The 24,092-nt window shown below is 43.7% G+C and overlaps 1 protein-coding gene across 16 annotated transcripts in view; it reads left to right on the forward strand.

Moving 5' to 3' along the window:
* MICAL3 (microtubule associated monooxygenase, calponin and LIM domain containing 3) overlaps positions 1 to 24,092 on the forward strand; it is a 267,999-nt gene that overhangs the window by 184,157 nt on the left and 59,750 nt on the right. For 13 of the 16 annotated variants that reach the window (XM_075005486.1, XM_075005543.1, XM_075005506.1 and 10 more), the window contains 4 exons: positions 8,302 to 8,497; positions 14,794 to 15,020; positions 17,661 to 17,750; positions 22,687 to 22,824. In XM_075005486.1, coding sequence (XP_074861587.1) covers positions 8,302 to 8,497; positions 14,794 to 15,020; positions 17,661 to 17,750; positions 22,687 to 22,824 — 651 coding nt within the window. The remainder of the gene's footprint in view (positions 1 to 8,301; positions 8,498 to 14,793; positions 15,021 to 17,660; positions 17,751 to 22,686; positions 22,825 to 24,092) is intronic. The other 3 variants (XM_075005552.1, XM_075005630.1, XM_075005589.1) reach the window with 2 other exon arrangements.

Raw genomic sequence — 24,092 nt, forward strand, 5'->3', positions numbered from 1 at the left:
GTGACTGGTGCAGATAAGGATCAATGTGACAAATCTCTGGCCGGGGTGCACTACACAGATGTAACACTGATGAGTTTGATGAATAAATGTTTTCAGTCCTACATGTCAAGGCTAACGTGCCTAGGATTGCCAACAATTAATGTATTTATTATGTACACTGGGTGGCCCTCAGTTAAATATAATATTTAATAACCATTGTTTTGTAAACATTTTCTTGAGTATATATCTACATAATTGTCCTAGGTTCGTCATGTCTGATACCATTATGTTCATGGAAGAAAGGGCTTTTGAATTATATGCAACTTGACTCATTTCTGGTAACATTGTGTTATCAAATTTTCCACCAGCCCCAGAGGACCTGAAGCTGAGGGAGAGGAACAAGGGTCATCAAATCTCCCTTGCCACTTGGCCCGTTGGAATTGACTCTTTAGATTTCCGCAAAACGAAGTGCTCAAAGAGAAGATTAAGAATATCGCCACAGAGAAAGACCTAGATAAGCGAGTCTCAGGAATAGCCATCACTATAGAAGAGGCAGTTGAGCAGACTGTTCCAGAAGAAGAAGACATCAATAAGAAGTGGATTACCCAGGAGGCACTGGAGTTGGTTCAAGAGAAGACAGTGTTGAAGATCAGAAAAGATGTTTCTGAGATGGCAGAACAGCAATATAGGGTGAAATGCAATGAGGTAGGAAAAGCAGCCAGAAAGGATAAGAAGAAATGGGTAGAGGAGCAATGTGAAGATATCAAGAGGTATTACGGTAAAGGTAAGACCAGGGAGGTGTATAAGACAATTAGAAATATTAATAGGAAATGGCAACTGAAGCAGATGGCAATCAAAGATGAGAACGAAGAAGTGCTCATGAGCAGGCAGAAGATTGTGCAGCGGTGGACGAAATATTGCACTGACCTATACAAAGCACAGTTGGACCTGAGTGTCTCAGAGAGACTGATTGAAGAACTGAAAGAGATATCTCCACCGAGCATCAAGATCGAGACTGATATTTCAAAGGAGGAAGTAGAAAAAGCAGTGAAACGACTGAAGAACAACAAGGGCCCTGGAAATAAGATCACAGGAGAGATGATCAAATACAGCGGAGAAAGCATGATTCAGGAAATATACTGACTATGTAATATAGCATGGAAAGAAGGGAAGGCGCCTAAGGAATGGACAAGATGGCTACGTCTACATGTGAAGCCAACATCGAAATAGGCTATTTCGATGAATAACGTCTACACGTCCTCCAGGGCTGGCAACGTCGATGTTCAACTTCGATGTTGCGCAGCACCACATCGAAATAGGCGCTGCGAGGGTACGTCTACACGCCAAAGTAGCACACATCGAAATAAGGGTGCCAGGCACAGCTGCAGACAGGGTCACAGGGCGGACTCAACAGCAAGCCGCTCCCTTAAAGGGCCCCTCCCAGACACAGTTGCACTAAACAACACAAGATACACAGAGCCGACAACTGGTTGCAGACCCTGTGCCTGCAGCATGGATCCCCAGCTGCCGCAGCGGCAGCCAGAAGCCCTGGGCTAAGGGCTGCTGCACACGGTGACCATAGAGCGCCGCAGGGGCTGGAGAGAGAGCATCTCTCAACCCCCCAGCTGATGGCCGCCATGGAGGACCCGGCAATTTCGACGTTGCGGGACGCGGATCGTCTACACGGTCCCTACTTCGACATTGAACATCGAAGTAGGGCGCTATTCCGATCCCCTCATGAGGTTAGCGACTTCGACGTCTCACCGCCTAACGTTGAAGTTAACTTCAAAATAGCGCCCGACGCGTGTAGCCGCGACGGGCGCTATTTCGAAGTTAGTGCCGCTACTTCGAAGTAGCGTGCACGTGTAGACACAGCTGATGTGTGCTAGTGACAATACCCAAGAAAGGAAGTATGTTGGAGTGCAAGAACTACAGAACAATTGCCCTAATGAGTCATCTAGGCAAGGTGCTGATGATGATACTGACTGAGAGATTAAGATCACAGATAGAAGAACATACAGCAGACGAGCAAGCGGGGTTGAGAAAAGATAGCAGTACCATACAGCAGATATTGGCACTAAGACTGGTAGCAGCAAAAGCTTGACGAAAGAACAAGAACGTATACACTTGCTTCATTGATTTTTCAGAAGGCATTTGACAGTATAGATCAGAAAGTGACCTGGGCGGTGTTGAAGTCATATGGAGTGGATAGTAGACTGATAAGGTTGTTGAAGGATATCAATGACAATGCGGAGGCAGCGGTGAGAACATGTGGGGAATTGGGAAGTTTGTTTAAAACGAGTAGAGGTATGAGACAAAGAGATCCAATATCGCCAAGTATCTTCATCGCACATCTGGAGAGAGTAATGGACAAGATCAAGGAAGAAGTAGAACGGGTATGTGTGCATGGGGAAAAAAATTAACAACTTGAGGTTCATGGATGATATAGTTATCATTGAGGAAGATGAAAAGAAGCTAGCAAAAATGGCGCAGGTGTTAAATGAAGAAGGGAAGTGGTACAGACTGATTATGAACATTGGTAAAACAAAAACAATGGTATTTGGAGATAAGGAAATAGGAAGGAAGATCAGTGTTGGTGGTATTGAACTAGAAAACGTAGAGAAGTTCGCATATTTGGGGAGCAACATAATGTATGATCTAGACTGTAAGAAGGAAATAGCAACTAGAATGGTGAAAGCAAGAGCAAGTTTGAAGGCAATGGATAAGATCTGGAAAAGCAAAGCAATTAGGTTAAGAACAAAGCTGAGCATCTTGAAAACGTGTATTGAGCTGTATGTTGTATGGATGTGAGACATGGATGATAACGAAAGATTAGAAAAGAAGAATTAGACTTTGGCCAGTGTTCAACACATACTTTTACCAAACTTTATGCTATTACAACTGCAGATATTGGGAAGGCAGTTCTGCAGTCCTGCTTCAGGTGGACTTTGAGTCCCACCTGCTTCATCTACTGCTTGTGAGTCACCTGAGTGGAACATATACCCGCAAAGACTCAAAAGAAGAAACGGGAAAAAAACCTGTTCTGTAAATGTGTTTCTCTAGGGTGTGGGTTCAGATGTGTATCCTGCAACCTGCCCTGTGTCCCCTCTGCCTTGGAGTCAATACCTTTGGTGTGAAGGTGCTAAGGGGAGTTTGAGTGACACGATTATTATATAATCATAGGATGGGAAGTGGGCTAGAAGGGTGTAATTTCCATCTCTCCGGAACATCTAAGCAAAGTTCTCTGGCTTTCGTGCACTGGGCACACTTGAACCTCAGTGGGACACTTCTCCCCACAGGCACCTTGAAAAACAGCAGTTTCAGTACACAGGGAAGCAACTGTGTTTCCCCCTTAGGGTATACGCATCACAGTAGGCTCCCTTATTTGTGTTGCAGTAACTCCTAAAGGCCCTAACTGTGATTAGGCACCCCATTGTGCCAAGCACTGCACAGGTACTATGAGAGCCAGTATGTGTCTCAAAAGCATACTGTCCAAACAGACAAGACAGGTGTAGGGTGAGAGGGAAAATGAGGACATTGCATGATTCAAGACAAAGAAGGCCCCATTCTCATACTGGATTGGTGTAATGTGGAAAAGTTGTAGTCAGGAAAAGAGTTGTTCCTCTTTGGAAAGAATATTTGTGGCCTCCCAATGCTCACGCTATCACTTGTATCTTCATCCCTCAGCAGGGTACTATCTGAGGGGTTACCTGGGAGATGCCTTATCATCCATATGGGACTAAATCATTGATGTGGCTTGGTTGTTACTAGGTAGAGGAGGGATGAGGTAGAAAATGAGGGAGTCTGAGTTGTCTCTCAGGAGAGAAAAGCTTTCAGAGAAGCTTCTCAAGCTCTGGTAGCAACCATTGTTTCTAAAATTAGGACAGAGGAAATTTATCATGCAGGGAAGCAGAGCCAGGGACATTTCAGCACAGGGACATTATTTCTGGCCTTACGTTCCTTTCTAAGAAGCAGGTTGTGTCAGGACTGCGATAAATAGAGGCCTCTGGCAACTTTCACACTAAAGCTAAGCAGGTTGTCCTGTCGGGAAAAACAGTTCCCTTGGGGTGATCTGTGGGCAGTTCATTCCAAAATGCAGAACCATTGAGTTAGGTCCTGAAATGTTTTCCTATTTCAGATGTTGGTGAATTTTTGAGTTGATTCTTTGTTTCTGCTTTTTTCCCCTCGGGTGACTCCTAATCTTTGACTAACTGGCCTTCAGGTGGGAGGGTGGGGAAAGGGGGCAATTGCCCCAGGTCTCGATGATTCAAAGGAGCATGGTGTTTCCAGCTGCTGCCTCTGCCACAGTAGCAGCAGTGGCAGCCAGAGCTGGGGCCCCTTTGAGTGACTGCTAGACACTGCTCTGCAGGCTATGAGGGCTGGTGGGAGGGGCACACCCTGGTCTGACAGCACTAAGGACTGACTGCCCTTGACCCTGCCCCTTCTGCCAAAGGCCCTATCCCTTCCAGGGCTGAGGAGCCAGCTCTGGGCCCATGGTGGTGGACAGCCCTGCCTTTGACTGATGACATATGCAGTCATGTTAGCCCCGATTCTTTGTTTGTAAGCAGCTTCAAGTCTTTGTGGCGCGTCCGGTACATCGTGTAGGCGTGCTTGTCCCTTTATTTTTTTAAGACCCAAGGTAGAATGACAGATGAGGTTGACCAGTGTTCTCTGCAAGTACTGGCTGTTGGTAGTACTATAGAGAGTGATATTTAGGTTTGTGAGCAGATGTGTTGAATAGCAGTTTGACGTCATCAGAAGCCATATGGGCGCGGCCCTCTGTCAGAGAGCGGGCGTAACTGAGAAACAAGCGTGCAAGGCAGATGTAAATGTTTTTTCTCTCTACTTTGCTCAGTAATGCAGCCCCTTGTGAGTCCAGTTGATATAAGTAGATCCACCTTTCCTCATTGTGGCTCAACTTAAGCTATTGGAAGCAGCCCATGTCAGCCAAGCTGTGTAAGTGGCAACACTCTGAGAGCTGTGACCGTTGCCCGTCTGGTTAACTACATAATGAGGCAAACACGCAGTGTGGAATCAGTTAACATCTGTTCCATTTTTGTTTGGTGATGAGCTTGACAGTGTCTTACACCCAAACAATGACGCCTGATGGTGCCTTGTAGAAGCTCAGTAAACAAATCTCTGTGCGCAAAGTATGCCCATCTGGAACTGAAGTCCATTGTGGAGGCTGGCAATAAACAGAGTTTATTAGGTCATATTCTCCAATATCAAACTGTGTGCTTTTTTGAGAGAAATAAGTTGGAGGAATCTGGCCAATGCTGCTGCTGTATTACATAGCTTAAAACAATAAAATCAGCCTTACGTCTGAAGTGTGTCTGGGAATGTTCTCCTTCTTTCCTGAAACTTCATCGCACACAACATCTGCCAGGCATGTAAACTATCCTGCCATTGCCACACCTCTTTGTCTTACACTTAAAAAGCTTTTGTTGTTCTGGGGACGGTGCCAGTGAATCACCCAATCTAGCCCCATGGATCGCTGCAGGATTGGTTTAATTCTTCTGATAGCAACCCTCTTGCAGTTATGGGGTGGGAAAGACAAGGCTCACTCTTACCCTGAGCCCATGTTGGAGAGGTTGCTTATGGGTTTCACTACTATGTGTAAATGTCAGTTTGGCTTTCCCCTCTACAATTATGGTTCTTATTAAAATTGTTTCCACTTCCCCCTCATGCCCCTCCCTGCCCCCAAGGAAAGTCATCCTTTCCACTGTCTGTTACTCCTAACCTAGAAATGATCTGCTGCTGCTTTTTGGCTTTCTTCTAAGACAGCTACCAAAATGTAAGGGCTAAAGAAAATCCCCTAGAGAAGGCCTTCTCGCCCTTTTGCTTTTCATACATGTTTCAGTCTATGAACTTCATGGCTACACTGCTGAATATCCAGAGTCGGCCAGAATAAGAGGGCAAGCCAGAAATAGCATGTGACAGCTGTGTGTGTTGGGAAAACTGGGCCTCATTGGAATACATTGCTATCCATGAACAGGTCTGATACAGAAGATAAGCACTCCCTTTTTGAGCATTTAACATACCCTTTATTTGCTCACTCACACCTTGGTACGCTTCCATTACCCATAATCCATTTTGCTTTCATGCAGGACAGGATTGGCAGGTCAGCATTCCAGGTCAGATCCCCTGGTGTTGTGAATTCAGAGGTGGGGAATGTAATTGATTTCAAAAATAGTTCTGGACAAGGTGGTATCACCAACTAGGCATCCCAGAGAGAGTGAAATGAGGCGTGAATCCAAGCTGAGGAGGCTTTTCTGTTTTATTAATCTTTTAAAAATACTGACACAGCATAAGACTGTTGTTGCAGCAGCAAATTGTAGAAAACAAGATATCCTTGGAAATGCAGGTTTATGCTCTGACCTTTTGCACGTGAAAGCCTGTGTGGTCTGGATCCTGTGGGGAACATGGTGGGCCCAATTTAGTTTCTTATGAACATTTGTCCACATTGCAAAAGCAGCCTCAGAACCCCAAAGGGTGTTACAACAAAGGATGTTTTTGGTCCAAATTGAGGTTCATTGGCAGAACTGTACCGTGAGTGCAGGTCAGGGAAACAATGCACTGACAGATGAATTGGTGATGGTTTTTATATATCACCTGCCTGCAAGTCTGTCTGATGAAGCAGTCTCTGACTTTAGTGGGCACTAAATCCATGCACATCTGATTTTCAGAGATGCCAAGCATCTACAGGTCCCACTGGCTTCAGCTGAAGCTCTGAGCACTTCTGGAATTCAGTCCCACAAAGAATCCAAGCAACAGAGTCTGTTTGTTACTGTGGGGAACAATAGGTGTTTGGTGGTGAGCTGCAGGTGTGTTTAACCTGTAGCACTATGTTTGGGGTTTTTCTCAGTCCCTCTGATGCATTGCATTGGTCCTTAATGAGATAAACACTTGATGACATTGGTGCTAGGGTTCCTAATGGCATCAGAAGCAGTACTCCAGTACTAGGCCTATAATTGTTGGGACTGTGATTCTCAGTCTCTTGTCATTCAACACACAGTTTTCCTGTTTTTACCCATCTGGTTGAGGTTCGGAGGAGTAGGTTCTTCCAAAGAGGACTGGTTTTTTAATAGCCCTTGGAGCTGCTCATCTGTTTTCACAATGGACTATTTTGCCTCATGCACCATCCTTGCACTTTGCTAGGGCTAGGGGGAAGCAGGGAACTTCTTATCCAGCATCTTCCCAGGGTCCCACAAATTGTTCAGCCAGGTTTCTCCCACAGTCCCAGTTACATCACATACTAACAGGAAATCAGGTCAAGTCCGGAGAAAGGCACATCTGGGGCTTGAATTTGATGGTCTTGCACCAGGAAGCTATCTATGGCAGGTGTGTCCCTTTGTCTCCAACATATGAGACACTCCTTACATAATGGGGTACACTTAAGTCCCTGTGGTAATGGCTTCCCTGTCCCTCCTTGACTAAGGGTCCCTTTGCCTGGCCTGACACAGCTCTGGCCTTTACAGCTAGATTGTTCTTGTTTCTGCTCATCCAGGACATGTGAACCTTTTGTTAGCATCCTTTGGCCAAAAGCACTATCCAGGATGCACTTAGGAGTATTGCTTCCTCTCCAGTTCCACCAGTGGGAGCTAATATGGGTATGACATCAAGGGATATAAAAGGTTAACTGGTTGAACAATTACCTGGTACGCATTAGGTTTACCAGAATGCTTACCAGGTATTTGGTTAACTGGACCTGTCCAAACCCCACTGGATGACCATCTGCCCCAGGCTAGCCTGGAGCGGGCCCCTGCCCAGAGCGGGCCAGTCTGGAGCAGTCCTCTGCCCACAGGGCCCTGGCTTCAGTGGATTGGCCTGGAGCAGCCTCCGCTGGGCCTGGCAAGCAGGACCCTTGCCCCACAAAGGTGTCTGGACCACAGAAGTGTTCTCTGTAAGCTGAGTGCTTGTGTGGCTGCCCAGAGAGATTCAGGTGCTGCCCAAGTGATTAACAGAACGCCCACATCCATCCACCTTGGGAAGCATGTTTCTCTACTGGTGGTGCACACCCACACATCTTGGTACACAAGACTACATTTATTCCATCCATGGATGGAAGACATTAAAGGGAACACTGGACCACAGTCCCAACTGCTCTGCACCCAGTGGTTATCTTGTTAAACAATATAATTGTAATCATTTAACCAGTTAACAGTTTTAATGGATATTTACATCCCAATTGGCAATGGGTGCTCTCTTGCTGTATTCCTCTTTGCACCCTTCTTATCCCACGGCTCCTTGCTCCGAATTTCACTGCCAATATTCCAGTTCAGCTCATCTGATTCATTGCTTGTTTACTGACTTGTTCTTTAGGCCCTAACATCAATGGATTGGAGGAGCCAAGCCTTGCCAAGAGGCTGCGTGGCACGCCTGAGCGGATTGAGCTGGAGAATTACCGTCTGTCGCTACAGCAGGAGGAGGAACTGGAAGAGGTTCCTGAGGAGACCCTGGCAGAGCATAACCTGAGTAGCGTACTAGACAAAGGAACAGAAGAGGATGTACCCAGCAGGTCAGAACATGTCGTATACATTTCCCTCTGTCTAGCCCAGCAGGCTTGTGTCTATTTGCTCCTATACTGCACTTTCACATATACTTTACCCAGGTTTGATCTGTACTAGACCTAACAGTCAACTGCAAACACACAGTTCTAGTGACAGTAATTGCTTAGCTAGAATCATCATCATCTGCTGTTGACTGTGAGGTCTGTCCTCATTGAGGGAGGTCAATGGGAGCATTTCTCCTCTTGACCCCCCTTGCTCCTCGCGAGAGCAGGAGTATAGGGGGTTGACTGCAGACCCCAGAGAGATCAATTTCATGTGTCTTTACCAGATGCGGGAAATCTAAGTCTGGAAGATCAACTCTGAACATGTAGGTCTCCCGGTTAGTGTAAAAGTACCCTGAGGCTCCATTCTCTGGAGACCTGCCAGCCCCATCTGCACTTTAATCAGGTATTTTAAACTAGAGTTTGTGTTCTAAGCCCCTATTTTGATTCACATAGTAATGTTCTTAAAAATTTACTGTTGTACTGCAATTTCTCTTGCTCAGACTTAGCTCAGAAGAGACTTTGCATTTTGGAAAATTACCTTTAAAAACAACCGAGTCGTTTGAGTGAACAGAACGTGGGGTCAGAGAGGAGGGTTTTTTCAAAGAGCCTTTACTGCCTGTTTTGCACTTGGATAACTGAAAATCATCTTTGGTTTAAAGCTTCAAGTTGGGCAGATACTTAGCCTTGACTGAGTGCCCTTTTGTCTGAGGGAGCTTGATTTGAAGCAATAGCTGTGGATAGTGCAAAACAAGATACACCTTGACCTTGTGTAAGTATGTCTGTTTTTTTCTGCTGCAGCATGGTACACCAGTGTTAAGGGATCAGCGCTCACAAGTGTGGGTAAATGTCTTGATGATTCCTACAGCAGCAGTTCAGTTTTTTAAGGGATAAGTGGAACCCTTGCAGCCTCTCATCCCCAGGTAGTCTGGCTCTCTTACACACTGTGCACACTGCTCAAAACCCTTCCCTTGCAGCAAGAACGCTCATGAATTGTTCAGCTCTTTGTCTGTGCGACGGTTCTTGTAGTCTTAAAACTGCTGCTGTAAACTCAGATAATGATATAACTGATAACGAAAGCCCAGATCCTACAATACAATTACACGGGGTTAACTTGAAATCTATGTATAGCCCTGTGTGCCTAGTTGCTTACCTCAATTATACCAGTGAAACTGATTTCAGCTGGGCTACTCAAGAACTTCAGGTTAGCCCCTGCATAAATCTTTGCAGGATCAGGGACTGAGTGCATTCAGGGACGAGCAAATAACTAGAGTCCTCTAAGATGCAAACAGAAGAGGCAGCAACTAGCAATTTAACCATATCTATCTTACTAGTCTTCACTTGTCCTGATGTATCCTGATCATAAAAGCTCTGAATAGGTTGACCCAGGCTGGGTAGATACTGATGGCCTGTGTTGTTTCTTTTACTAGAATAATCATGGTGTTTCTTAATTATTTTGGGAAGTTCTCAACAAGATACTTTTCAGATACAATATATTTATTTGAGGTGTTGTCTAGAGGCCTAGTTGAATGTTTTCTGCAGTTTAATGTGGGAGACTTGAGATCTGGTCATATTCTCTGTCCCTCTCCCAGCCTGCTGCTCATATATAATAAATAAGAATAATGTTGTTAACATTAACATTAATAATAATACCACTCTAGCTTTTGTAGTGCTTTTAAGATCTGAAAGTACTAACCAAAGTTCACGAGCGTGGAGCTATATTGTTTGTTGGACATAACTTCATCAGATCATGTAAATCAACAATAGTTGGATCTGGTCAGTACTTGGGTCAGAAACATCCAGGGGAAAAAAGAAATTAGTGTAGCCAAGTGTTATCTTTGGCATCTCAGACTGTAGCCGCTGTTTCGCCTCCTCCAGATCTGTTCATCCTTCCTTCCCTCCCCTGCACCCTTTTTTTATTTAGAGTTCTGTTGCTCTCATCCTTTGGTGCATTGCTCAAGTTTATATTTTTAATTTAAGATTTCTCTTTTTAAAAAGTAAATGTTATTTCTGGACTTCTCAGATCTCGCTCTCACACCTCCCTCAGCACATGGACAATGATTTCACAGCAATAAACATAACTTGTTGGCAAACGTCAAGCAAAATACACTCCTTGCATAACATATTCATCACCAGTATTATGGACAAAAACCGGAGTTAATATACACACATCTGCAAATGCAGTAATAATGATATGTAGTACTTCTGGAATATGTTTCACAGTCAAAGCACTTTAAAGCATTATCAGATTAATTCTCACAAAAGGTCAACATACTTGGCATCTGATCCATAAGAGAAGTAAATTCCAAGCTGGCATCCCACCAATCTCAAGCCATTCCAGGGACAGATGGCAAAAGTACCCTCATATCTCTTAAATAAAACAATTGTGCATAGAGAGGAAAACTGTCTCTAAGGTAGCGTAGCCAAGACCTAATCATTTTAGACTTTGGCAGGGTAATAGCAACACCTTGAATCACACCCAGAACTGAATAAGATACCCACGCGGTCTTTGGTGAGTATGTGCAGGTTTTAATGTAAGATACATTCAAGGTCATTTAAATTTTCTTTGTTCTGGTTCTGTGGGCCGGTCACAGTTTTCATTTGCATAGATGATCATTTCCAGATGAAAGCTCTGTGCTAAGTATCTGCTCCAGAATGCATTGCACATTCCATTATGAGGCTCCAAAGTGTCAACAGCAGGTCTGTATTCAGACAGCCATGCACCCAGAGAGCTTAAAGTTCAGATTATCCTTAAAGAGAACATGATGCAGTTAAAGAAGGTGCTGTTCATAAAGTGTGGGGGGTGAGGGGGGGGGGTGCGGGAGGGCATACAGAGCTACTAGCTTGAAAGGAAGACCCTGTGCATCAACCCATGTCTATCTCCTTTTACCCACTCAGCCTCTAGTTTCTGAGTATTCAAAGGTTAAACACACAGGCAAGGTGCAAAAGAATGCTGGAGAAGGTAAAGTGAGCCATGGAGTAAGAAATTTACACTGTGAATATTACATGAGATAAGCAGGCTGGCTGAAGAACACAGCTAGATCCGTGTAATCATGGCAACAGTAAATTTTATTAACAGTGCACCAAAAAACCCAGTTAGGTTACCCTATTGAACCAAAAGAGAATGGGCTTTTTCAGTGAGCAGTAATCTTGAATGAGCCCCATTACATAAAAGTTACTGCTCAGAGTATCAGTTTGTTAAACACAGCTGTTCCTGTCACACACAGCCAACAAAAATAGAATACCAGGTACCTTCTGATCACTCGTCCGAGTTTTAACCAAGCCCAAATTATTGTGATCTTTAAATCATATGAAACTGCATTTATTCACTTCAATGTGGTAAGCATCCCAACATTGCAGTTCTATTCTCTTACATACAAGAAAAACACAGGATCTGATCCTGAGTTTATGCTAAATGAGATCCTTGCTTCAGGGACAAAAGTAATTTTTAATTATATGCTTCTGCTGTCACAGTGATGCTAACATATCAATAATGTTCTGTGCTATCCTATGCAGCATCAACAGGAATGTGTACTAAATTTGAAACACTTATGCCCACGCTAGCTGATCAAAAGTGCCGAGATACACTGAAGCCTCTAGGCACTGGGGTTACACATGAGTTATTGATGGCTTGCTTTAACCTACAGAAGTTTGATTGCAGGTGAGGTGCCCGACAAGAAAGTATCAGAGAGGTGGCTGTGTTAGTCTGTATCTTCAAAAATAACAATAAATCCTGTGGCATCTTATAGATTAACAGATATTTTGGCGCATAAGCCTTCATGGGCAAAGACCCCGCCCCTCCACTCATGCATCTGACAAATGCTTACGTGAAAGCTTATGCTCCAAAATACCTGTTAGTCTCTAAGGTGCCACAGGACTACTTCTTGGTTTTACAATAAAGTATGTAACCTATTTCAATTCTCAAAACTCAGGCCAAGATTCACTGGGGGAACTGGCAGCTGGAAAAAATGTCTTCTCTTGTAAACTGAGTGAGTTTGAAACAGAAATCACAGCAAGACAAAATGGAGTCTCATAATGACACTTTTAAAGTCTCTCTTTGTGTCAGAACTGGTTTAATTGCAATTTATTGTCCCAGAATGTGTTAATGCTGGAATACACTTAAATGTCAATCACACAAATTTTATCTCAGACAAAAATATCTTTGTTAAACTGGCGGTAAAGGCAAGTGCTTGTATCAATTACATTAGGAGAGCAACTTTTTAGAATACTGAGAGGAAAAAACATGAAACGCTAGACTTAAATTCCAGTTTAAACAACTATAAACATTTCAAAGTATGTGACCATAAAATTAACATAGAATTTTGTGGCCTTTTAATTTTTAATGAGAATTTTTAAAATACAGATACAGATTTATAACCTTAATTCCATCTGGACTTTAAACTCCCAAGATTTGTCCCTTTATTCATATGATCTAATCAAATATACCAGGATGTTGCAACTGGCAAACTGAGTCCAGTGGTGGTTGTAGATGTGAGATGAGAGAAAACTGTCAAGGTCTGCTGGATTAATTGGCGTAGTTTGCAAAGTCCTTGCCATGGAGTCTTGTAAGTCCAGAGCAGCGGGTGTGCATGTTTTGTGTGTAATTCCAAGAAGGACAAAGCTTGAAAGTCTACCGTACTCATGCACACAACGGTAGGACCACTGAGAGCTCAGTACTTGAAATGGGCAACTTTTCCAAACTTTACAAAAGTCTACTAGATGTAGGGCCGAGTTTATAAAGGTTGAATGAAGCTGCCAAGCAGAGCCTTTTTTTCTTAAAAGGGTATATTTAGGAGAAGTGAGAAGAAACTTGTTAGCAATACCAGACAAGCAAACTGTGTTAAGGATTTTCTATGGCATGCAGGAGTCCAGTATGACTTTCAACAGGCTTTCTGCAGGGTGAGCCAAAGCTGTATCTTTCACAGGATCAGGGATATAGTTGAGTTTATGAAATTAATCTGGTTTCTTACAAAGCTGAAGTTTGCTAAAAGTTAACAAAGTACTCAAATGTTCTATAAAGTAAAAAACACCCAGCTTCCCACAGAATCCCCTGTATGAGGTCTTATTACTTTCTCTTTAGTTAAACAAGTTGAAATTTCTAGGCCAATCCATATTTGGTAGTAGGACAATGCATTAAGAGTCTGATCCAGTTGCTGTTGAAGTAAATGGAAGGATTTCTTAAGACTTTTTGTTTTAATTGGCATAACTCCTACTGAATCTGAGGCTTCAGAAATAGCTTCTCCAGTTCACTTCACATTTATCAACTAATCTGCAGTCACAGACCAAGTCTGTATATCTGCAGTACAGAGGACTGCTCTTGAAGTATTTGGGCGTGGGAGAAAATTAGCTTTAGTGTAGAAATACTATTACAACTTGAACTCTGGAAAAATTGTCATGACCCTCTATAATGCAGTTTTAGCTTTTAAATTGTGTACAGAGCTATATGTGTGACCAGCTGAAAAGTTAAGGACTATTCCCATGGAAAACTCATCATGTGTGTAAGATTCAGACTATTTAACATGTTTAAATTTGCTGTATATTACTTATAGAATGTGCCTTTTCTTGTTTGGATAACCCAAAAATTGGCAAATGTGTCTATTAAATTTGCCAGAAAATCGTCTTCACTGCTGATGAAAAAATATGAAACATTCCAGCCTAAAAGATTGTTTATTTTAGAAAAAGATTCTTGGAAAAATTGGGTTGAGATGGTGGAAGTACCTTCTAAGCTTTTAACTATTATACACTAGTCCCTAGTAGCTATCATCAAAGAGTTATGCTTGTATCTTTCACATAAAAAGTCAAGTCTTCTCCTAATAACAGAATGGCAGAATTCTTAGTGGGAATCTCGAGCAAAAGCAGGTAGCACTTCACAAAGGAAACCTTGTAAAGTGAAATTAAAGAGCAGACAAAATGTCAAAAAAGGGTTATATTAATGCACGTTTGCTTCCCACACAGTGATTTCTGGGGTTTGCTATGCAAGTTTGTGGGGTTGATAGTTATTTTCATGCTCTAACTCCCCTTGCTTAAAAGTAATTGGACCCAGTACCTTGAGCTGTAGAATCTACTTACAGCCTCTGCATCAAGCTCCTTCAGCCTCAGCCAGTCTCCTTCAACTGCACTATTTCTAAAACGCTAAAAGCAGAAGGGAAAAAATGGTTTCTATTGCACATACAATAATTTGTACTGAAGTTTTGCCAGCTGTATATAAACTTGGCTAAGATCCATCATTAACTGACTTCTGTCTTTTTCCATTTCCTTTACAGTAGCTCAGAATCTGAGATGGAGGAAGAAGAGGAGGAGGAGGAGGAGGAGGAGGAAGAAAGGGAACCGCTGCAGCCCCAGCTACCTACCTCAGACCTGGGAGGTGTACCTTGGAAAGAGGCTGTGCGAATCCATGCTCTGCTGAAGGGAAAGAACGACGAAGAGCTTGAAAGTAAAACAACCCAGGAGGCTGAAGACAGGGAAGAGGAGGATGAAGAGTCTAGTGAAGGTTAGAAAAAGATAAATTTGTATTTTCCTTCTGCTTTACAGGCATGTCAAGCTGAGCCATGTACCTGTGTTTGGCACAGGGTAATGTTGGACAGGCACCCTTGTGATAAGAGAAGTTAGTACCTTGTTCTCAGGAAAACATTTGAGGAGTGATGGGGAAGCAGTGGATCAGGGTGGGATGAGCGAGGATGAGGGTATATTGGGGGAAAGGACTAAGTCAAAGGGCACATCAACATTGCAGCTGGGAGCATGCCTCCCAGCATGGGTTGGTAGCTGAGCTAGCAAATGAAAAATGGCAGTGTAGCCAGGCAGTCACTTGGCCTACTTGCCATGAGGGGATGGCCTGGGCAGATGAGGCAGCCAGCGAGAGCTGCAACCCATGTTACTCCCAGCTGCACTGCTATTCTTAGGGAAGTAGCTGGAGCAGAGCAACACGAGCGGTTGACTGGCGCAGGGAAGTGCAGTCCCTTCTTTGCTGTAGCTATACCAAATGGGTGTGTCAGACCAGAGACCCTCTTATCTTTCCTTTGTTTCTCTTTTATATCCTTGCACTTTACCTTGTATTTGTAGGTTACTTTAGTGCTGATGAAAGGTACTAGCTTGATCATGTCAGAGTCAGAAGATCTGTTTACAGGGCACCTACAGCACTAGTTACAGGACAGTGCACTTCCTATGTACACTCCCTGCTGTAGCCCGGTAAAAGAGGTGGGTTCAACTCTTGTCTTCACTTGCTCTGGACTGGTGTTCCCTGTAAACTGAGTGCTCGTGCAGCCACTCGGGAGAGATTCAAATGCCACCCCCCTGCTTAGCAGAGCCCCCAGCTAGGTTTTTGTTTCTGTTGGTGGTGCACATTCACACGTCTCAATGCACATACAAAATTCATTCCACATATGGATAGAAGAATCCACATGTGGCTGGAAAAGATGAGGGAACATTGCTCTGAACTCGGGACTCTGATTGGATCAGTGTATTGCCATGTTTGGTTCAGAGCACAAGAAGGGGGGAGCATTTTGTCCCTGAACGCAGGGTGCAGACAGAGAGCAGAAAGTACTTCCCCTCGGTGGAGCCTGCTTGTACCATAATGATTTAATCTAAACGGCTAATTCTCTTACTCCACAGTGTCCAATATAGTTGCCACTTGCCACATGTGGCAAACACGACACTGTGGTGTGGCGATTTGGCTCTGGAACCGCATGCGGCTCTTGCGGCCTTTAAATGCGGCTCCTTTTAGAGCCACACACGAGTACCACCTGCCTGCGCACACACCCCCACCCTTGGTGGGAGAAGTGCGTGGCAGCTCCAGCAGCGGCAGCCCTGATGGCTCTCCAGCCCTGGCAGCTCCAACCGCTCCTCTGGCAGCAGCTCCAGCAGCTCTGGTGAATTGCCATCATTTTGGGGTGGGGGGCTGAGGGAGACTGGCTCTGGGGGATGGCATTTATTTAGCTGTGGGGTGGGGGGATCCTGGTTGTGGTGAATATAGAAAGACTCCAACCGCAAGTATGGCGATCTTTCAGTTCTGATTGGACACCAGTGCTCTTGCTGGTGCTCCTCCATGTAACTCTCAGGGTTGCGACAGTCATGCTATTTTCTCACTGGTTTGTAAGAGAATCGGCCTTGGCTAGCTCTTCGCCAGCCAGCCAGGAGTGGAGGCGCTGTGCAGATAGCGCATTCAGCCTGGAGGATGAGGGAGTGCCTCTCACCACCCAGCAATAACCCCCTATGGCCAGTATTAATGAGACCCCTCCAACTCTCCTAAGTCAGCAGGAGACTCTTCACAATATGCAGCCAGAGTTGACCCCAGCTCAAGTCTGGCTTTTAGTCCAGCTCGAGTGTTTCTTTATGGAAAGGGGGAAAAGGTGATGGAAGGATTTCCTCCCCTGCACCTCTTTGGTAACTGTACTGAGCTGGTTTAGGAAGCAGGTATCTTTGCTAACTCACTATTCCGAATGGCAACTGAATCTCATCTTTCAAAACGTGGCTTGGATACTTGCATTTTCCCTTTCACAAGAGCTACCAGATAACAAAGACTTGCTTCATAAAGGCCACTGGCACCTAAGGTTGATAGTGTGAGCAGAAGGGTGCTTATAATGACCCTTGGTGGCAATTAGGTGCCATATGGTGTAGGAGATGACCTTTTTAGCTAAGTAATTTGGCTATATTTTTCGACATGGAAACTAATGCTCCTGGTAATCTTTTGCATCTAGGTGAAGATTTTTTCTATTCATGGGAGGAATAAATTTTTATTTGCACTGAGACATGTGTGAATGTGCACCACCAGTAGAAACAAAAAACCCAGCTGTGGGCACTCTGCTCATCAGCTGAGTGGCATTGGAATCTCCCAACTGGCTGCACAACACACAGCTTACAAGGGATCCCTGATAGCTGAAATCTCTGTCAGAACCAAGACCACAGCCAAAATATAAGAATATGCATGTTGTTTGTTAGTCTGCTAAATTGTGACATTTCCAGACCACCTTTCTTCTGTCCCATATTTGCTCATGAAACAGGGAGTTTTGAGTATGATAAGTCTTACTGGATTTCCACACTATAATCTTTCTGATTCTCTGTCCTTCTCCTCTCTGTATTATTTGTGCGCGCACCTCTGATGCTATATGTGGGGGTATGACTCCCTCTGCTGTAGAGGGAGAGTATTACCCTTGGGAAAGGGAGCTCCGGCAAGGACTCTGGCTTCAACGACTTTCAAATGAAGAGGACACGGGTACTTTTAAAGGTACCCTTGTACCATCCCCACTTTCGCTTGCCCTTGGGGGTGGGAAGGGAGGGGGAATTGACATTTTAAAGAGCAGGTCCCACATGGAAGGATTTTTTGTTTTTATTAAATTGCACATACCAACTCTCTTTAGAGAGGCTGGGGAATTACTGACTTCCTCTGTTGATCCAAGCGTGGGTACTGCTTGGCTGTAATACATTTTTACTGTTCCTTGGAGAGGAGAGATGTGGGAGGGGAGAGGGAAAGCTAGATAGATTCCCAAGAACACTGAGACCCTTCAAGTAGGGTTGCCATAGTTGCATGTTCAAAAAACTTGACACTCCTTAGAAGAAGTGTATCTGTATCAATATTTACCAAGTCACCTTGTATTAATGTGTTATAGTATATACAGTACATCAGTGCAATGTGAATGAGTCAGTCCTGATACAGATACACTCTCTCTCAGAGGTGTCCTCTTTTTTGAAAGGTCAGATATGGCAACCCTTCTTCAAGCAACTGTAAAACATACTCAGAATGACTCTGATCACTTCCTGCTTGGCTAGATCAGGTGCATTGTTTCCCATAATGCACTGTGTTGCCATTTTGTTTTGATGGTTCCTCTTTTGGAGTGCTGGGCCATAACAATATGTTTATTCCTGCTACATGGATGTTGCTCATATGACGTGAGATATTTGAGACTGAAGACTGAGTGTTTTCATCCCAACTGAATGAGTGCACCTTTGCATCTCCTTTTGTGACTTACTGCTATTATCACATAGTTCCTTTAATTTATATTTCCTGTAATGCCTGAAACTTAATTTTTTAAATTATTTTAATGGAACTTATGCATCATTCTGAAAGAATCCGTGGGAGCAGAAGAGAAAATCATACACAGCAAATAACTTTTTTTCTTTTTTGAAGATATGCCTACAGTATATATCAATATTTTTTTTGTTTCTAACCTTTCTTAACCCATCATTTGCTCTTCTCCTGGAGTGTAACAGTGCTTTCAGCAGACCCCAGGATCCCTTGGCTACTTTCAGCACTCACTTTTGACTGGAAAGGCTCAGACTGGCATGTTACGTCATCCCTGATTTAATATTTTTGCTGGGTGAGAACTGAAAGTAGTCATATGTCCAGAGAGCAAAGGCATGTAGGGCTGAGAGAGCAGTTGCTATTTTTCTTAACTTCCCTTATTCTTTATCCTAGCAGCTGTTCCACTTTAGTTTTTGTTCATGTAAAGCAGGTTTGGGAACGCTGGGTCAGCTGCCAGTTAAACTTTTGCAATACAAAGTTAAATTTTGAGAGAGCCCAGCCGCTCTTAAAGTGCTGTTGAGCACTGCATTGATGCTAGTGAGGGAAACCTGCTATTCCTCTGGAATTCACTGAATTGTCTTTTCATGTGAAGGTGAACTAAGAGGTCCAGCTGTCTGGGAAGCCTAGTGGCCAACCTTGTGGGAGGCCATAGCAGCAGCTATTTGAAATTGTTTTGTGATGCTTTGGGGCACACTCAGCCTATAAGGGGTTCTGTAGTTGGCCTGCCCTGGAATATTGTGTGCCTTAGTGCTGTGCTGCTTTGGTGCAGAGCCCTGACACCACTAGCCAGCCTACAAGCATAAAGGTCTCACCCTGGTTTCCATGAGCCTAGTTACTCCCTGCACGGTGACCCCTACAGGCTTTCCAGTCCCAGGTCTCTCTATAAGTTCACAACCACAATCCATGTACCTGTCTTATAATGACCATCAAGTACAAGACATTACCAGCTTTCATGGAACATTTTATTTGACATATTTTTATAGCAGAAGAACACTGAATTCAGTCAGTTGAATCAAAGGCTTGTTTGGGGGGGTGGTCAGACCCTCTGTTCTTCTCTTAGAGTGTCAGAGCTCTGGTTGTTGCACCTTCTGCCTGCATTTAAGTGGTCAGACATCACAGAAACACCAAGTTTGCACACCAGCCAGCTCCCAGTTCTTCACAAATGTCCCGGCTCTTTTAAGTTTTACATTATTAAGAGAACTGAAATGGAGTTTGCTGCTTACATAAGGCCTTGCCTACACATGCAGAAGTGCAGGTTTCAATAAAGAAGTAATTTGGAAACCACTGCAGGTATGGTTTATATCAGTTTAGTCATTTGCATTGGTAAATTGGTGGGAGCAAGCTGTGTTGGCATAGCCTGTCTTAAACAGCTATAACTGTGTACCGACACTAGTGTTTGGATAAGTTTAACTGTATTGTTTTTTAAATTCATGCAATGTCTGTGTAGACCAATCATAAGAGTCAAGTGTAAAGCAGCTTGCAAGGTGCTGCAGGTGAGATGGAGCCAGTGGGTTCAGGCTATGGCTGCATTTGCAGTGAAAGCATGTGATTTGCATATAGAAAAAAATAGTTAAAATAAAGGGTCTCTGCCTATTCTCCAGTCTCATTTTAATGGGGTTTATGGATACTATAATGAACACATGCCATCTATTTCCAGCTTCTATTTGTGCTGTTTCACATGGCCTCTAAAAGCTTGAGAGCTCAGATCCTCCTGCTGTTAATGAGACTCCTACCCCTTGAAATAAAGGAAATTCCGTTTGCTGTAGTAGTTTAGGGCCTCTGACGCACACTTGAGCAATTCTGATTCCACCCAGTGAGAGGTAGTGGTAGCATATAGTGTAGCAAATCCATTACAATACATATTGCGCTTATCTATACTACCACCTTCATTCAAAGGAAGGATGGTAATTAGGGTGTTGGGAGTTTACTAATGAGGTACTGCCATGCATAGGGAGCACTTCATTAAGCAAATTCCGCCCTGCAGCAACTTCGAAGTACCGGCACGCGTCTAGCCGCGGCTCACCCGCTGGTACGTCGAAGTGCTCGGGCAACTTCAAAGTCCCCTTACTCCTCAAAATTCCCGCAGGGGGGAATTTGCTTAATGAAGTGCTGCCTATGCACGGCAGCACCTCATTAGTAAACTCCCAACACCCTAATTACCATGCTTCCTTCGAAGGAAGGTGGTAGTGTAGACAAGCCCATTGGGTATAAAAAAAAATCATCCAGTCATAAAGTGAGTGATGTCAGAGCTGTTCTGGTCCAGTTCTACTTCTGACTGGGCCTGTCTTAGTTGATGTCATACCTGTTTAAATCCTCAGCAGTCAGGATACAAAGCCATATTTGCAGATCAGGTGGGACCTGCTCTTTGTGAGCCTTGCTGAGTGACTATTTGTTTCTTTCCACTGCCAGCTGTTGCTGGTAATCCTCAGCCTTTTAACTCAGCTGTGTGGTGTGGTATAAACACTAACTCTACTGATCTCAGAGCTTGCATGTGGGAGCGCTGGAGTACAGGTGCAATGAGGAAAGATCAAACCACTCCAGTGGCTGGTCACTCCTGAATATACACTTGTTCTCTTCCAGATGTCCAGTAGTTCTGGTAGGGTCGTTTTCTGTGCTAATCAGAAAGAGGGATTGTTATACTGAGAAAATTGTAACATACAGCTTCCAGTTTTTCTACTTTCCCTTTTTTGTGCATTTTTCCATTTTCCTTTGCCCCTTTGAGTAACTACCACCTAATTTTGTGCTTAGATAAATGGCTCTTCCCTCAGTATCAATTTTCTTTTACAGCTATAGCGCCAAGTGTGATATCACGGCCATTCTTGAAGCTGAAAATCTCATTTATGATTTCACAAACCTGGCTTTCTCTGGGGTATTCCACTGTCTGACAGTCTTTCTTCATTACATTTTTGACACATGCCTAGTGCCAGGCTGCTCGGATGGACAGTCTGTAGTCAGTGAAGGATGGCTCACATCTGTGTAAGGAGTGGGGATTTCTTACCCTAGGGTGAGAAGGCTATGACTGATGCATGCCAACGAGTGAGGAGTGGTTAGTAAAGGAAAGAGCTTGCCAGACTACAAAACCCTGCGACCTGTTGCCACATAAGCCATGGAGAATGCTGTACACTTTGTTGAAGGAGCAGGGTGAAGAGAACCCAAAATCAAATTTCCCAGGATCCTTTGCACCATAAAGAAACCAACAATGAAGAAGAAATTCAGAGAATTGCTGCCAGGATGGTTGACTCATGCAGTCTAGTTGAAAACCTTGAAATACACAAAATACCTTCTAAAGCAGTTAGCCACCTGTGTATGCATCTTTCTCAGAGGAGGTCACCTTCCAAGGAGAGAAGAGGTTTATTTTCAGCAGGTCTTAATGTGAATGCTGATATTGCTCATAAAATAATACTACCCACTTGAGTAATCTACTCACTGCTCCCAACAACACAGCTAGGATGTTGTGAATAAAGTGTTGTAAACTTTAAACTGAGCTAAAATACAGTGTGATGGAAGGCTACAGATGGACATTCTTAGGTGGCTGGTAAAGGGAGACCCTAGGGTTTCTCTTTTTCACGTGTAGGTGAAAATTTGGGATTCAGATTTCCCCAGAAGTGCACTCCCACAGTGTTGACAGCTACTGGGGAGTGAATGGATCCTTTGTTGTGTGGAACTGAGCTTACAGTGCAGACCGTCCCATGCACTTTGCCAGCAGGATATGGAGAGTGATACTTACTTCGATTAGGCTGAATAAAGCTGAAATTTTTGTGAATGGATCAACTGCTAAATCTCAGTTGGATACTCAAGAGAGTGTCTTCCATTTCCAGGAGGCTGCTTGCGGTAAAGGTAATCTGCAGTGAAGTCTCCAATACCATTTGTCTACCTTTTGGGCTAGCGTGATTCAGCTTCTGGTGGAACAGGAATCTGATGGTTATAAATGGTTGTGTGTTTATAGATGCATGGACGTGTGATGCCAAGCTTTGTCTGTCTCTCTGGCAAACTGATCCTGGAAAGTAATATTTCTTTTTTTCTTTCCTTATATTTCCTTTCCTGTGGTGTGTTTTCCTTCTCTTCCTCTTTTTTCTCCTTTCCACCCTGTCCTTCCTCCTTTCCCATCAACACCCTGATCTCCCAATCCTTGGTCTGCTAGCTGGAAACCTGAGGCTACAGCAAATTGTAAATCCAGTTGATCCCCTGGAGATCCTGGCAGATGTGCACTGGACACACATTCGCGAGAAAGAGGAGGAGTTAAAAATGGTCTCTGTTTCAAAGTCCTCCACCTCCAGAGGTAATCTCCTGCTGCGTCCATCCCCAGAACACAGTTGCCACTGTTTACTCTGTGGCTTCTAGTCCCACCAAGCACAGCCTTCTTCAGAAGGGTGAACAATGATCTAAAGGCTCTGCTTCTTGAAACTAAACTCTTGTTTAAGTGTTTTATTTTTAAGTCAGCACAACATAGTGAGCTCTCCTGGCTTGTGTTTCTAGTTAGCTCCTTGTAACAGTCTGCTGCAGGATGGCAGTCATATGAAATTGCAGATTGCAAGCCCCTATAACAGATTTTAAAAGTTCCAGATTTGACAGGAAGCAGTTCAGCCAGTTGTGTTCATTCAGGATGGTTATGGTGAGGAGTCCAGACCTTGGAAAAACAAAATTAACTTATGCTGAAGGGTTGAACCATTTTAGCTTCTACGTTGAATACGTTGTGCTGACACTTTTCAACCTTTTTAACTGCATCTGGCAGGGACCTGGTATCTTCAGGGAATGGTGAAGAGTACACAAAACCCAAGGAGCCAGACAGTTGCTGTTTGGCTCTTTATATTTGGGAGTAATTTGTTTTTCAGCAAAGTGAGCAAACTTTTCGAGGTGCCATCTTACTTATAAGATCACTTTAGAGAAGGAAAAAAAATAATGCCACTACCCTCTCCAACATCTCTCATAAATCTGATGGTCAGTCATGTTCCTCACTATTTCCACACCTGAGATTATGACCTTGTAAGATGTCTTGAGCTAGGTAGGATGGGGTCTACTTTCCTAGTATTGGGAGAGCTGTGAGGAAAGTTCGCCACGGAAAACCAGGCAATCACTTCATGGTGTTTGATTCACTAGGTGTTAGTCTTCCCTCCAAATCCATACCAAACCAGTGTACCAGAAGGGTTTTAGGAGTACTGTGTTGCAAAAGATGCTAACTTTCCAAGGAAATTTAAGACCAATGTCCTGATCAGTTGTGAGTATTAAAAATCCCATAGTACTTTTAAGACCTGGGGAACTGGGGGAAGGTCGTCACTCTTATTCCCTGACCAAATTCCTTCCCGGTAACTACGTTCTGCCTAAAGCTCCTTTGTAGATTCAGGTGGGTATGGCTTTACTTCCTGGTGTGTGTGTTCATTATTCAGTGCTGCATTTCACCCCAAAGAAGGCTACATATCAGTGTGGGGGGGGAGTTATTCTTGTAAATATACTAGCTTGCAACATGCTTTGGGATTCCTTGAAGTGAAAGGTGATCTATAAAAATAAATATAAAAATAAATTATTTCCCTTCTCCCACATTCATACCAT

Source organism: Carettochelys insculpta, chromosome 1 (assembly GCF_033958435.1).
Source record: "Carettochelys insculpta isolate YL-2023 chromosome 1, ASM3395843v1, whole genome shotgun sequence".
NCBI classification, from domain to species: domain Eukaryota; kingdom Metazoa; phylum Chordata; order Testudines; family Carettochelyidae; genus Carettochelys; species Carettochelys insculpta.